This window comes from Lynx rufus, unplaced genomic scaffold (assembly GCF_022079265.1).
Source record: "Lynx rufus isolate CCGP_SWC_20201006 ecotype Redwood Valley unplaced genomic scaffold, mLynRuf1.p SCAF_6, whole genome shotgun sequence".
NCBI classification, from domain to species: Eukaryota; Metazoa; Chordata; class Mammalia; order Carnivora; family Felidae; genus Lynx; species Lynx rufus.
In genome coordinates this window covers 2,606,691-2,620,321 of record NW_025814878.1, presented here as the reverse complement: position 1 = coordinate 2,620,321, position 13,631 = coordinate 2,606,691, and the positions used below count along the sequence as shown (strand labels likewise).

Genomic DNA, 13,631 nt, shown 5'->3' with positions numbered 1-13,631 from the left:
AAAGCATTTCCCTAGATAAGTCTAAACTCACTACATAAGTTGGTAGCACTGACATAAATCACTATATTACACTAAGAGTAATGAGAGTGTAGATTTTTCTCTCGTGTATAATAAAAATTAACACAGTATTGCTTCAGTGAAAAATCTGTATGTAGGACCACATGTCATACACTTGTTGAATATCCATAAGGGCATTTTTAAACCTTGGGTCCTTGTTCTTTTGTAGCTCCTACAACAGCTCCTGAAAACTTGAACGTCTGGCCAGTCAATGGCAAATCTACAGCTGTCACTGTTGCTTGGGATGCACTGCCTGAGACCGAAGGGAAAGTGAAAGGTAGGAACCTCATTATTTAAGGTATAAGGTGCCCACCGCAGCAAAGTACTCCAAACAGAGATGTGTCCGTTGACTCTGATGAACACCAGTTCTAATAATAGCAGGATCGGTGACTGGAAAAGCAATAGGGAACAGCGTATGCTTGTGGGGCGCTAACCCAATGGACAAGGGTATTTCATGCAGGGTTTTCATTGTCAGGAAGGTCCAGGTAGTCGTGAAGATGACTTTCCATCTTCCCTATCCACAGGGAATTTGGTGCTGCTATCAGGAGGGATGTTTTTGATTGTGTGGGTGTGACAGCCTAACCTTTATCCATATAAGCCACACCTTGTGTTTCATGCTAGGGGTCTCTTCATTGTACCAGGAAGATCATGGAACGTAGAAGTGAGTTGGAACCCTGTGGGACCACAAATGTCTTGAATGAGACCATAAATACTTAATGGGTTTGAAAATCAAGTAATGAAATAAAATTAAAAAATGGATTTTTTCCCATTTTTCAGCCTTTTTAATTATTATTATTATTTTTTTGGCTGAGGAAAAATAAACTATGACCTTAGAAAAAAACACAGAAGATGAAAAGAAAATAGAATAAAATATTCACAACTAGTTAAATTTAAAAATTGTTGACAATGTTAAAGAAAGCACAAATCATTTTTTTTCTTTCTTTCTTTTTTTTTTTTTTTAAATTTATTTGGAGAGAGAGAGCACGAGCGGGATAGGGACAGAGAGAGAGGGAGAGAGAGAGAAGCCGAGGCAGGTTCCACACTGTCAGTGCAGAGCCCAATGTAGGGCTCAAACTCACAAACCTAGAGATCATGACCTGAGCTGGAATCAAGAGTCCAAGGCTTAACAGACTGAGCCACCCAGGCATCCCACAAATCACTTCTTTTTAATGTAAAAATATTTAAGAACCTTTCGGAAGTCTGTTGGAGATATTTTAAAAGGCTATATGGAGATTCCCCCCTGACAGTGCCTATATAAATGCACCCTAAGGGTACGTTTTATTGTTATTTGATTTTAGAAGACAACTTAAGTCTGTCCAGAATACTCTGATAAGTTTGTGTAAGCTTAAAGAAATAGAGACAGTTATTGCTAATCTCCTTTGAGGATTTCTTAATTAAAAAACTGAAAAGTTCTCTTGTATACAACTGTAAGTTGTCTTTGCGGACCTGTAAGGTTGTCCGTGGGACAAATAGAAGTTAAGGAAGGTAGATGTGGGGCAGTCGTTTCTAAACTTACTGCTTTCTCACTTCACAGTTTTTAAAGAATATATTATACTGTTCTTGCTCATTTTTTTTTTCCAGTGGAATAAATCAGAAGCAAATGAAGAGAAGAAAGTTGGCCCTTTTAATCATCCTTTTTATGACAGTTTGAGCTTTGGCTGTATTATTATTGTGATGCTGAAAAGGATTGTGAAAATTGTGTAAATACGTTTTTTGGCTGACTACTTTTGTTAGTTATGAAAAAAAAGTCAATTGTTCCTCTTTTCATGACTTTATTACCATGCTACTTATTTGTTTTCTTTCCCTCTCCCACATCTTAGTTTATATTTATAACTCTTTGGCAAATGAAGCTCCCTCGTAGTCAATGAAATATTTTCAGAGATAATAATAGCTACTGAGTTTTTGTGTCCAAAAGAACTCATGTATCTTAACCCTGTTAGGTGGTTTTAATAAAGGTGTGGTGGTGGGACTGAAAATTCATAATTACACTGGGGAATTTATATGTATGAGAAATAGAAGACATAATAGAAGAATATACTTCGACATGGTTACATTTTTTCCAGATGAATTCATAAAAAAAATCTGTATGACAATATTTTATAGCAGTGGGTTCTTTTAGTTCTTACTTGTGACCACCACAAATGACTAGTTTGCTCATTTTCAAAGAGAAAAGAATGTTTGGGTGTTTTGTTTTGTTTTGTTTTGTTTCTGGACAAATGCTACAAAAGCATTTTCAGTTGAAGTTTTTTAATTAACATACTTTTTAAAGATTAGATATCAGGGAAAAGAAAAGGTCTTCTGTGCTCCTCTATGTAGGATGTAGATAGTATGACAGTCGCTTAGCTTTTCTGTGATCCCAATTATTTTTTGTGGTTAGTGCATCCTCCCATTAATGTGATGAGTTCACTGGGAGGAAAACAGACCTGACAGTTTTTAGTTGAGGGTGGAAATTCTGCTTTAAAACATGGCTTCTTTACGTTATAGTATTTCCACATAAGCATAGAGATATATTAGTTCCTTGGACTGAATTTGCTCTGATTTTCAAAGTTTAAGGACATTACATGTTTGTACGTGTCTATAAATATCACTGATTCAAGATGGAAACATTAGACATCACATAAATCTATGAACTAGCAACTTTTCCCCATAGTATTAAATACTGTGAAATGCCCTTATATTAAGACTGTAATTCCTACAAAGGTGAAATTCTGCTCCAAGTATAGAATTTATCTGGCCTAAGACGCATATAAAAATAGCTCAAACGAACACACTGAGGCTGTTAAAGGTGGCAGCAATTGAGATTCAGTTCCTACAGTTGTCATTTCTCCCATGGCTGCTTCTACTCAGGGTATATTAATGTGACATAGTAAGTTAGCAAAAAGCACGATGAAGAAAAAGTCCCAACGCAGCGTAAATAGTTTGGGTAAGTTGTATGAAGACTGGCCTCCTGGGTTCCATGTGTTGAATTTGCTAAAAATGGAAAATTGCCTGCTAAACCCTCCATGACCCTGTCTGGTAGCCCGAATGAACGCTAGTTCACCTTCCACTGTCTTTATGCTCCAGCTGCTGACTCGGCATGCATTGCTGGAGTATTAATTTTAGTAATGCACGTTCTAATTCATCCTGCCCATACAGTCTGTCTGCTGGACACAGGACTGTTTTCAGTTTCCTCCTTCCAACCGTCTGCCAAATCATTTCAGAATACATTCTTTCATACGCCCCGGCTCTCAAACCATTTGGAGCAAAGTCCCTCACCTATCCTGGAGAGACTACTTCTGCCCTAGTGGATGGTCTGCAGCCTGGGGAACGCTATCTTTTCAAAATCCGGGCCGCAAACAGGAGAGGACTGGGGCCTCACTCCAAAGCCTTCATTGTCGCTATGCCAACAAGTAAGCACTGTGTGTTTGTGCCTCTCTCTCTCTTCATTACTGCTAACTGTGGTGTGTTACTTTGAATCATGCCCTTGGGTTTAGTGCTGCTCTGTTGATGATTTGGGGGGCTAAATTTGCCTATTGATTTCTAAAATATCTTTGTTGTTCCTTTAGAAATTAGTCTCCCCGGAGACTAAAATATTATTGATTGCTAGTAACATGAATTGCTATTACAATATTACAATAACACAAACGTATTAATTATGTGATTAACCTCATATCACTGTATAATTTAGGGCTTGTGATGACACGGGAAGAACATTTTTGCAGGTGTGATGTGACATTTTTATGTGTTAGCTCTCCTCAATTTCTAAATAGCACTGAAAATTTTTAGTTTGTGTTCCATTGTTTTGGAGTGCAGCTTTAGTGGGAAGAATTTTAAGTACCTTGTGTGTCTGACCACTCTGAAAATTAATAAAACCCAAAATTGGAGTGAGGCTTTTGGACTGGATTTTCTTTTCTGTTTCCCCGTATTGACACCCGATATCGGTAGCTGTCTCCTTCACTGTGATGTGAGGATGGCTCCAGAGTGTATACTATAATATTCAACCATTCTGTGCTGGAAAAAGTGAAATGGATGAGGTTTGCTCCCTCCGGGTCCTCCATTGCCATATACATTCTCCTTCTCTTCCTGCATCCCTTCCTACATTCAACCCTGCTCTCAAGAAAGGGTAAATTGTAGGGTACGTGTCATATATGTTTGCCTACACGAGGAGCCTTTTTAGCTTAGACCTTATTTTGAGATTGCAAACGTATCTATTATTAAAGGGATTTTAAGTAAGAAGGAGGAAGCAAGTACCCGCATGTTAGGGGCGGGGAATAGGGAACACTTTGTAATGTCTCAAAAATTACAAATTTGTTGCTCACCCTTCACCTGCACATCACACACAGCACATCCCCATTTGGTCTTGAGTGTAGATCATTCAACATTTTGTACCAAGCTTATGTGTATTTCTTGCCTACATCGCTAAGAGTGGCTGTAATACATCTGTAATATCCTGACAGTTATGTTAAGAAAATCCTACATAAGATCTTGCATTGCCAAAATCAAGGATTACTTACAAGTACTCCTTTCAAAATGCCTGAAGTAATAAGCTATGACATAACTTGATTCAACTTCTAGAAATGTAATACAATTTGCTAGGACTACTATATCTTTACTTGAAACAAAAGAGGTGTTTAGGAGAGATTGCCATAATGTGGAAAATGTGTCCAATGTCTAAAGAATGAGAAATTACAATGACTAATTATAAATGCCTTCACACGGTCATGTTAAATGCTCACTGCATGTGGCACAGCTTTCAAATCTTTTTTGACGGCAAAATCTTTGAAATCTATTATAGCTGGTTCTGGCGTGTCCGATGTGCAGAAAACCCACGCAGAGGATAACTGGAAGCCTGAAAAGCCGGAGATGTCTCCCAAAGCTCCCACTTCCTCAAAACACACTCATTTGCCTGTTTCTCCCCGAGGCAGAAATGTCAAGAATCCTCTTCTTGACTTGAAGAACAAAATATTGGCTAACGGTGGGGTGCCCAGGAAACCCCAGGTTCACTCCAAGAAGACTGCAGTTTTAGATCTTCAGTCGACAGAAATCACCGGCGAGGAGGAGCTGGATTCTCGGGGAGACCCACCAACCACGTCCTCGGAGACTCAAGACCAGAAGCCAGAGCAGAGGCCACCAAGTAGATCTGTCCCCCCAGCCCTTGCTCCTGGAAGGACTCCAGCCAGAGCTCACACACTAGCGCTGCCCCGAAAGGAAAGTGTAGACAGGGCTCCCTACCCTCGTCCAGGGGCCTCCCCTTCCGCGCCAGCCTCGTCTGCACCCCACACGCCCACTGAGGGCAGCCCTCACCGCCCTTCAGGGGGGCCCTTCCCCAACCTGCCCTCCAGCTCTGCTGACAATGACTCGGTGGGCCTAGAGGAGGAAGAGCCAGCCGCAGGCTCCCCGGCCCCCAAGGACACCGCTTCCCAGCGGCCGCCTCCCAAGAGCCCCACCCATGCTCGGCCAGCCGTGTGGCCCAGCCGCCAGGCCCCCTCTAGCGCCCTGCGGGACAGGAGCCCTGCGCACCACGGCACAAAACCAGCCTTGCCCGCTCGGAGGGCACCCCATTTGGGGGATAGGGAGGAAAATTCAGACGCTTCAGTCCCACCCTCCAAACTTTCTCCTCCCCAGGGAGGGTCATCTCAGGTTTTGCCCCCTGAACCACACCCCGGAGCTCCACTGTCCAGGGGCTGGAAGGCTGGGCACGACACCCCAGCTACCAAGTCCAGTGCGCCATCACAGTCCAAGTCGTCCTCGTCTTCTGGTGTCTCCTCAAGGACACAGGCCTCTGAAGGAGGAGATGCCTCTGATGGTGCTGGTGACAATGATACAGAAGATAAAGGCAGGCAGGCTGAGGCCACGGCTCCCACGTCCCGGGCCCGGCTGCCAGCGGGTCCGCCTGTCTCTGGGCATTTCAGTTTGTTCAGAAACAAGCCCTTTGCTGCCCACACGAGATATCCGAGCCGGTTTGGCAGCGGCCGAGGACTCCGGCTGCATCCCTCCAGCTCCCCACCGTCCACCGTGTCCCCCCGAGTTCACTCGAGGGTGAATTCTCAGTCAGCTGCTGACCATACGCACGGCTCGAGTATCCACAGAGAGGGCGCAGAGAGTGAAGCAGAGGACGAGAAGCCGCTTCCCGCCACCGTGGTACACGACCACGTGTCCTCCTCCTCCTCCTCCAGGCAGCCTTCCTCCCTGGGTGTGGATCACCTCAGAAGAAGCCCGCAGAGAGGGGTGAGCGCTCAGCGGAAGGAGCCCCTGGCAGAGAACCCCAGGTCCGCGGGCACTGTGGCAGGTGCCCATCCTCAGGGCAAAGCCCTGCCCCCCAAGGCGCAGGATGTTCAGCAGAGCACAGACGTGGCTGTGGAGCGCGGCTACCCCAAAGCGCAACTGGCCCCCGCTCGGCGGTCACAGCACCACCCCGGGGCCAGCGTGCCTTCCTCCGAGGTCTCCGTGGCGCAGCCACAGCCCCGTGGTCCCCAGAACAAGGAGATGGGGCGTCTGCCGGCCAACCCCCAGCCCGAGCGTCCCCACCCCGCGGCGCAGGAAAGCGCCTCTTTCTCGGACCCCTACGCGGCCAGAGGCAGTCAGTCCCCTCACACGGCCAACTCCCGAGGGGTGCTCCCCACGTCTCCCCACAATCGCAACGAGGATTCCGAGGGCCGATCTGGCGGAACCCCCCACGACGGCGCAGAAGCAGCGGCCCGGGCCAGGGAGGCCACCGCATCCCTTCCCAAGCACAGCCAGCTGGAGGCTCAGGCAGGAGGTGCGGGCGACAGTCACCTCCGCAGACCCCCGGTCTCCCCGCCGAGGCCCGGCAGCCCCCGCCCCCACCCCCTCGCCCGCCCCAGGGGCCCGGGCCGGTTGGGGCCCCAGGCTGTGGGGAAGAAGGACCCAGCCTCCCCGTCCAAACGCCAGCCCCTGCCGTCTAAATCTCAGCAGTCCGTCTCGGCAGAGGAGGACGACGAAGACGCGATGTTTTTTAAAGGAGCAAAGGACAAGGACCCTCTGTCTTCCTCTGTTCTAAAGTGGCCCTCCTCCTCCAGCCCCAGGGGCGGCAAATACGCAGATGGGAACAGCGCTAAGGACAAGACTGAGCCCCTCGTTGTGCCCGCGCCTCCCAGGGTGAGCTCCCCCCAGGACGAGAACGACACTCCAGTGCAGCGTCCTCCCCCTCCAGGCAGCCCCCCGAGAGCCCCACACCTCCCGCCCCGACCCCCCCACCGCAGCCCGGCCACCGCAGGCCCCGCCGCCCGGGTGCGGTTCACCACCCGCGCCCCTCCGGCCTATACTGCCACCACCCCCATGCTCTCCTTGCGCCAGCGTATGATGAACTCCAGGTTCCGGAACCCTCTGGCCCGCCAGCCTGTGAGGCCCCCTACCAGGCCAGGTAATGTGCTTTTAACTTAACATTCTCATTGTGGCTCTCAGTAGCGTTCCTAGCAATTTTGAGAGGCTTTCATTTTACCTTATGGAGTGTCCACTGTGTCCCCGCACTGTGCTAAGGGCTTTGCAGACAGAAGGTGATTTCATCCTCTTAACCTTGCTTCTTGCCTTGTTTCTCCTGGTTTTCGGATGAGGAAGCTAGGGCTCCGGGATCTGAGTGGTTTGCCCGAGGTCAGACAGCTTCCCATCCCAGACGTGGATTCCCCACCCCCCCCAACCCCGCCCCTGCCGTTCCTCTGTCACATGCTGCCTCTTTGAATTCCTGAACATATGCTCTTAATCCGTGAAAATGTGTCACGGTTGTGATGCCAGACTCGGGTTCCTGTGTTGTAGGTTATTTTTAGTCCTTCACCTGCCAGGGTAGATTTAAAGAATCCACAGTAAGGAATTGGGTACCTGTGTAGGCTTGACCTCGTTCTTGTTGATTCTCAACTTAACACACCCTGGGACAGACTCCGATGTGTCGCTTCGACTTTGCAGTCAGTGAATGTTGTTTAAAACTTCAGGAAAAAAAAAATGCATGTTAAGGATGATTGTCACACAGAGGAGTAACAGGCAGATGTGTGACTTACATTGAGAACAGAATGCAGACAGCTATGAATTAGAGTCTGCGTGGACCCCAGGGCAGAATCCTTGCTTGGAATTTGGGCATGATGGACGATTCTTGAAAGAATGTATTAGTGTTTGTTAGTCTGTACTATGTATTGTTAGTTTGGCCCACTGTAAAGACATAGAACAATGCACCATGGAGAGGTCAGTTTTCTATTAAAATGGACTATTTTAAGCAATTCTAAGACCTTGATAATAGATGTGAAATCCACATTCCCTGGTGGATAGCAGAATTTCCATAAATATTTAATTTTCATTAACTATTTGAGCAAGAAAAATAAGTCTCTGACCTGCAAATAGTTGTCAGAAAGCCCAAGCACTTGGTGCTGTGGGTGGGGCTGGGCCAGAGCGCTCCCAGCGCGGACCTTGCACTAACTGTAGCTGATCAGAAATGCCCAGAGATGAAGAGGAAGGGCAGGTGCTAGGAGCAGACAAGAGAGCAATGGAAGGGGTCCCTAACTGAACCTTCTGTTTTCTCTCTGCGCTAACACTTCTCAAGCAGCGCCAAAGACGTGAGCAAGCTTCGAGTCAGCCCCGAGCGTTCACACTTGGCGACTGATGAGTGGACCTGATTCAGCTAGAAATAGTTGTTGGGTTTAGTATAATCTGAGAAGAGCAGGACAGCATCTAGTCTATTTTAGAGGTAGTGTTCTCCATCCTTCCAACTCTCCCTCTGTCCTCCAACTGGCTAAAATAATGCTATAGCCATTACTGTCTTAAGCTTTATCTAGAAAATTTACTTACTCTGGACTGTCACCTTTCCCCAATATTGTCAGAAAACTGTGACTTTACTGTACTTTTTTTTTTTTTTAATTTTTTTTTCAACGTTTATTTATTTTTGGGACAGAGAGAGACAGAGCATGAACGGGGGAGGGGCAGAGAGAGAGGGAGACACAGAATCGGAAACAGGCTCCAGGCTCTGAGCCGTCAGCACAGAGCCCGACGCGGGGCTCGAACTCACGGACCGCGAGATCGTGACCTGGCTGAAGTCGGACGCTTAACCGACTGCGCCACCCAGGCGCCCCTTTACTGTACTTTTAATAGACATTCATACTGGGTATTTGGAAGTCACAATTTAAGACTGGCATCTAATATGTATAAGCTATTGGTTTAAAATCCTGTTTAGTATTTCTTTTAGAAATGATATGTTACTACTTAGAGTTTGGTATGAAACCAACTTGACAGGAGTGTTGAATTTACCATATTTTTTTTTTGTTTTTGCTGTATTTTTTCTTTCTTTGTTTCTTTCTTCCGTGCCATGTAGGTTATAATGGCAGACCAAATGTAGAAGCAAAAGTACTTCCTGGTAGTAATGGAAAGCCAAGTGGACAAAGAATTATCAATGGCCCTCAAGGAACAAAGTGGGTAGGGTAAACTTCTTTACACATACCGGTTATTTTCATGCTGTTGGGAGGAGAAAATGGTGGGCATTTTGCAACAATAAACGAAATGGTCTTTCGTTTTTCTTCTCTAGTTGTAACCACCCATATGTCAGTATACATGCGTGTTGTTTCTTCCAGTGCTCAGAAAGATCTTCATTCCCCTGAATCACTAGCGTGCTTTCTTCGCATTGCCAATAAAATAAAAGGGGCCTTTATTTCCTGTTTGCTTTGATGGGTTAGGAAAATCACACAGACGTATGTTCCAACTGCACGCTAGTGCTTAGCCTCTCAAATGGGCTTCTTCTCCACCTCTGATAGCTTTATATTTATTGTTTTTCTTATTACTTGATTAACTAGTATACACGTTTTCCCTGTAAATTGTCTCAAATCCTTTGCAAACGAAAGCAGGGTAGAAACAAATGAGCAAATCAAAACATACTGAATCAAACAGGCAATTTTTAACAGATCACCTTTTGAATTTTCCAATAATTGTTGTTTGACTGAAATAAAAAATAATTATTAGTATTTTATATATGCTTAAGCTTTAATGACTTTCACTTCCTGAGGTTAAGATAAATGCTAGGGATTTCTTGGCAGATTAGAGGGTAATGGGGAGAACACTTTACAAAGTCCCAGGATTTAAAATATTTTTCATTTTTCATTATTCATTATGCAGTTATTCATAGTTTGGGAATTCCCGGTCAAAACTTCCCCTTCATGACAGTAAGGTGTAAGAAAACATATTGAGAGACTCATAAAAGTTTTAGTCACAGGTAAAAGATACATTTAATCATTTCTCAAAGGAACAGGAATTTATAAAGGAAGAATGTATATTAAAGCAAAATGTCATCGTAAATGATTTTTGTAAGACTTTTTTTTTAAGTTTATTTATTTATTTTGAGAGAGAGAGAGAGAGGGAAGGAGGGAGGGAGAGAATGAACAGGGGAGAGGCAGAGAGAGAGAGACAGACAGACAGAGAGAGACAGAGAATCCCAAGCAGGCTCCATACTGTCAGCGCAGAGCCTGACGTGGGACTCAGACTCACAAACGTTGAGATCATGACCTGAGCTGAAATCAAGAGCTGGATGCTTAACTGACTGAGCACCCTTCATTGTAAACAATTTTGCATAGAAACGGTATGGAGTCGAGTTCAAAAGTAGGGTTTATACAAATGAGTTTTTTTTTTTTAATTTTTTTTTTTTTCAACGTTTATTTATTTTTGGGACAGAGAGAGACAGAGCATGAACGGGGGAGGGGCAGAGAGAGAGGGAGACACAGAACCGGAAACAGGCTCCAGGCTCTGAGCCATCAGCCCAGAGCCCGACGCGGGGCTCGAACTCACGGACCGCGAGATCGTGACCTGGCTGAAGTCGGACGCTTAACCGACTGCGCCACCCAGGCGCCCCTATACAAATGAGTTTTAATTACCAAGACAGCACCCAACAAAGTGGCTTCCTCCCGTGGCCTGCTGTGCAGTCATGGTTCTCAGACACCATGAGACTTGTCAGTTAAGGTCTGGGGTAGGGCTAGGTAATTAGCATATTGGACAGTTTCCCAGCTGACGCTGAGGCTGCCGGTCCAGGCCGCACTTGGAGAACCACCAGTGTATATAGCATGAGCTTGTTTCTTAACAGGGATGGTAATAGCTTCCCCTCGCCCCAATTTTATGATTCCTTAGAATATGAAGTTTTTGCATGCATTCTATATTAGGCAATTTAATTACAAATTAATTTGTTATAGCAACTTCGATGTTTAACACTAACAGACTGATGGAAACATTTCCTATTTTTAATACACTAGCAATACATGGTCATGGCTGGAAGTTAAAACAATTCAGAAATCTATGAAATAGATATATTTTAGGCTAATAAATACCCCAAACTATGCCTCTGAGAAAACCATTACTAACAGTTTGGGGTATGTCCGTCCAGAGTATTTTTCCCTGCAGTTTTAAGCTTATATATACACATGGATATATTTTTATTTCTGCAAAATAGGCAGTCCTGTAATCTGAGTCTGTAGCAGTTGATGTCAATATATGTAGAATTGCCAAATCTGTATCATGGGCTGCTAGCATTCCACTGTATGGATGGGCCATAATGTATTTAACCCCTTCCTTCCACTGATGAACACTTAAGTTGTTTCCTGCTTTTCAGCATTACACACAGCATACTAAATGGTAGCAGCATTTTGCACATGTTTTGCGTATTTGAGAAACTTAAAACAATTTACATATTCTATGGGTAAACAATAATGTGACATTTACACTTCATTCTTAAACCTTGCAAATGATGTGGACAAAAATAATGTTTCCTACTCACATTATGGTCTCCTTCTGTGGAGGCTTCATGCATATGTTTGTGTAGTTGGATTAATGCTCAGTATATTCTTTAATCTGTGTCATGGGTTTAGGTCGTGGATCTCGACCGTGGGTTAGTATTAAATGAAGAGGGAAGGTACCTCCAAGATTCACAAGGAACTCCTCTTCGGATTAAACTGGGAGGAGATGGTCGCACCATTGTGGGTAAGTGACAGTGGTTTTTCGGCCACAAAAATGTTCTGAATTAGCTGTAGAATAACAACCCCCTCCCCATTTGTGATGGGGGCCCTTGGTCCAGTTACGTTTAGCCATGTGGAAAGGAGTGCCCCACAGGGGCAGAACGTAGCTTTTCCCCTGATACAAGTGTAGTTATACCCTTGCTTCAGATCCCAGCCTCCAGAAAAGGTGGTGCTCGACTTTGTTCTTGAAATAGGGCAGCCTAGAGCCACAGGAGGCAGCAAACCATGGCACGAAGACCAAGCCCTGCCTGCTGCCTGCTTTTGTAATGCCTGTGAGGTCAAACGCGTTTTTGCGCTTTTAAATGATTGGAAAAAAAATCAAAGAATAATATTTGTGAAGTGAAAATTATTCGAAATTTACAGAAACACCCCTTTGTGTACTCTCTGTGCTTTTTTTTTTAAAGTTTATTTATTTTGAGAGAGAGAGAGAGAGAGCGAGTGCTCACAAGTGGAGGAGGGACAGAGAGAGAGAGACAGAGAGAGAGAGAGAGAGAGAGAGAGAGAGAGAGAGAGAGAGAAAGAATCCCAAGTAGGGATTCACAAAGCCTGATGCGGGGCTCAAACTCACGGACCTTGAGATCATGACCTGAGCCGAGATCAAGAGTCAGATGCTTAACCAACTGAACCACCCAGGCGCCCCAAAGTTTCATGGCAGAGTTGAGTAGCTGCAACATAAAGCTTAAAATATCTGGCCCTCCTTCTTCTCTGGCCCTTTGAAGAGTGAGTTTGCCACCCCTGGTACAATGTAACACTTTTCCTCCTGAGGCTTAGGAATCGGGAGGAGGAAAGAATTACTTTCCTTACCAGAGACTAAGAGTTGTTTCAAGGTAATCGGACATATCGATGAAGTATTTACATATTTAATAAGGTAATACAGAGTAATGGGCAATATAATAAGCCCAGAAATCTCTGGATAACGGCAGACATTGCTACCTCTGTTAATATTCTTTTATTCCTTCCTTTGCTTTTTACTGTTTAAAATACACAAATACATAAGTTTGAGAAGACACTCTGCGTTTATTTTTTACTTCCTCTGGATTATTTCATCTTGTTGCACGGCTTTGGTTCGGTTTTGTTTCAGATCTGGGAGGGACGCCTGTGGTGAGCCCTGATGGCCTTCCCCTCTTCGGGCAGGGGCGGCATGGCAAACCTCTGGCCAGTGCCCAGGATAAACCCATTCTGAGTCTTGGAGGGAAGCCCCTGGTGGGCTTGGAGGTTGTGAAAACAACCACCCGTGCCCCCGCCACAACCACACCACCCACCACGACAACCCCAAGACCCACGACCACCACCACCCGCCGCACGACCACCACCACACGTCCAACGACCACGATTCGAACCACTACGCAGACAACCACCACCCCTGAACCCACCACCCCTGTTCCCACCTGTCCCCCTGGGACCCTGGAGCGGCACGATGAAGATGGCAACCTCATAATGGGCTCCAGCGGGGTCCCAGAGTGCCACCCCGAAGAAGGTAACGGCCTTCGTTGTAACGGTGGCCCACGTAACTAGCATGCTGCGTTTGAGAGTAGAGTCACAGAGGCTGCAGGGAGGGGTAAGTAGGTCACCGTGGAATGGTGAGTAGAGGCATCTCTAGTCCCA

At 45.5% G+C, this 13,631-nt stretch overlaps 1 protein-coding gene across 1 annotated transcript in view; it reads left to right on the top strand.

Moving 5' to 3' along the window:
* FNDC1 (fibronectin type III domain containing 1) overlaps positions 1 to 13,631 on the top strand; it is an 80,380-nt gene that overhangs the window by 29,594 nt on the left and 37,155 nt on the right. The window contains exons 6-11 of the mRNA XM_047101970.1: positions 227 to 334; positions 3,258 to 3,446; positions 4,832 to 7,420; positions 9,350 to 9,450; positions 11,880 to 11,991; positions 13,108 to 13,503. Coding sequence (XP_046957926.1) covers positions 227 to 334; positions 3,258 to 3,446; positions 4,832 to 7,420; positions 9,350 to 9,450; positions 11,880 to 11,991; positions 13,108 to 13,503 — 3,495 coding nt within the window. The remainder of the gene's footprint in view (positions 1 to 226; positions 335 to 3,257; positions 3,447 to 4,831; positions 7,421 to 9,349; positions 9,451 to 11,879; positions 11,992 to 13,107; positions 13,504 to 13,631) is intronic.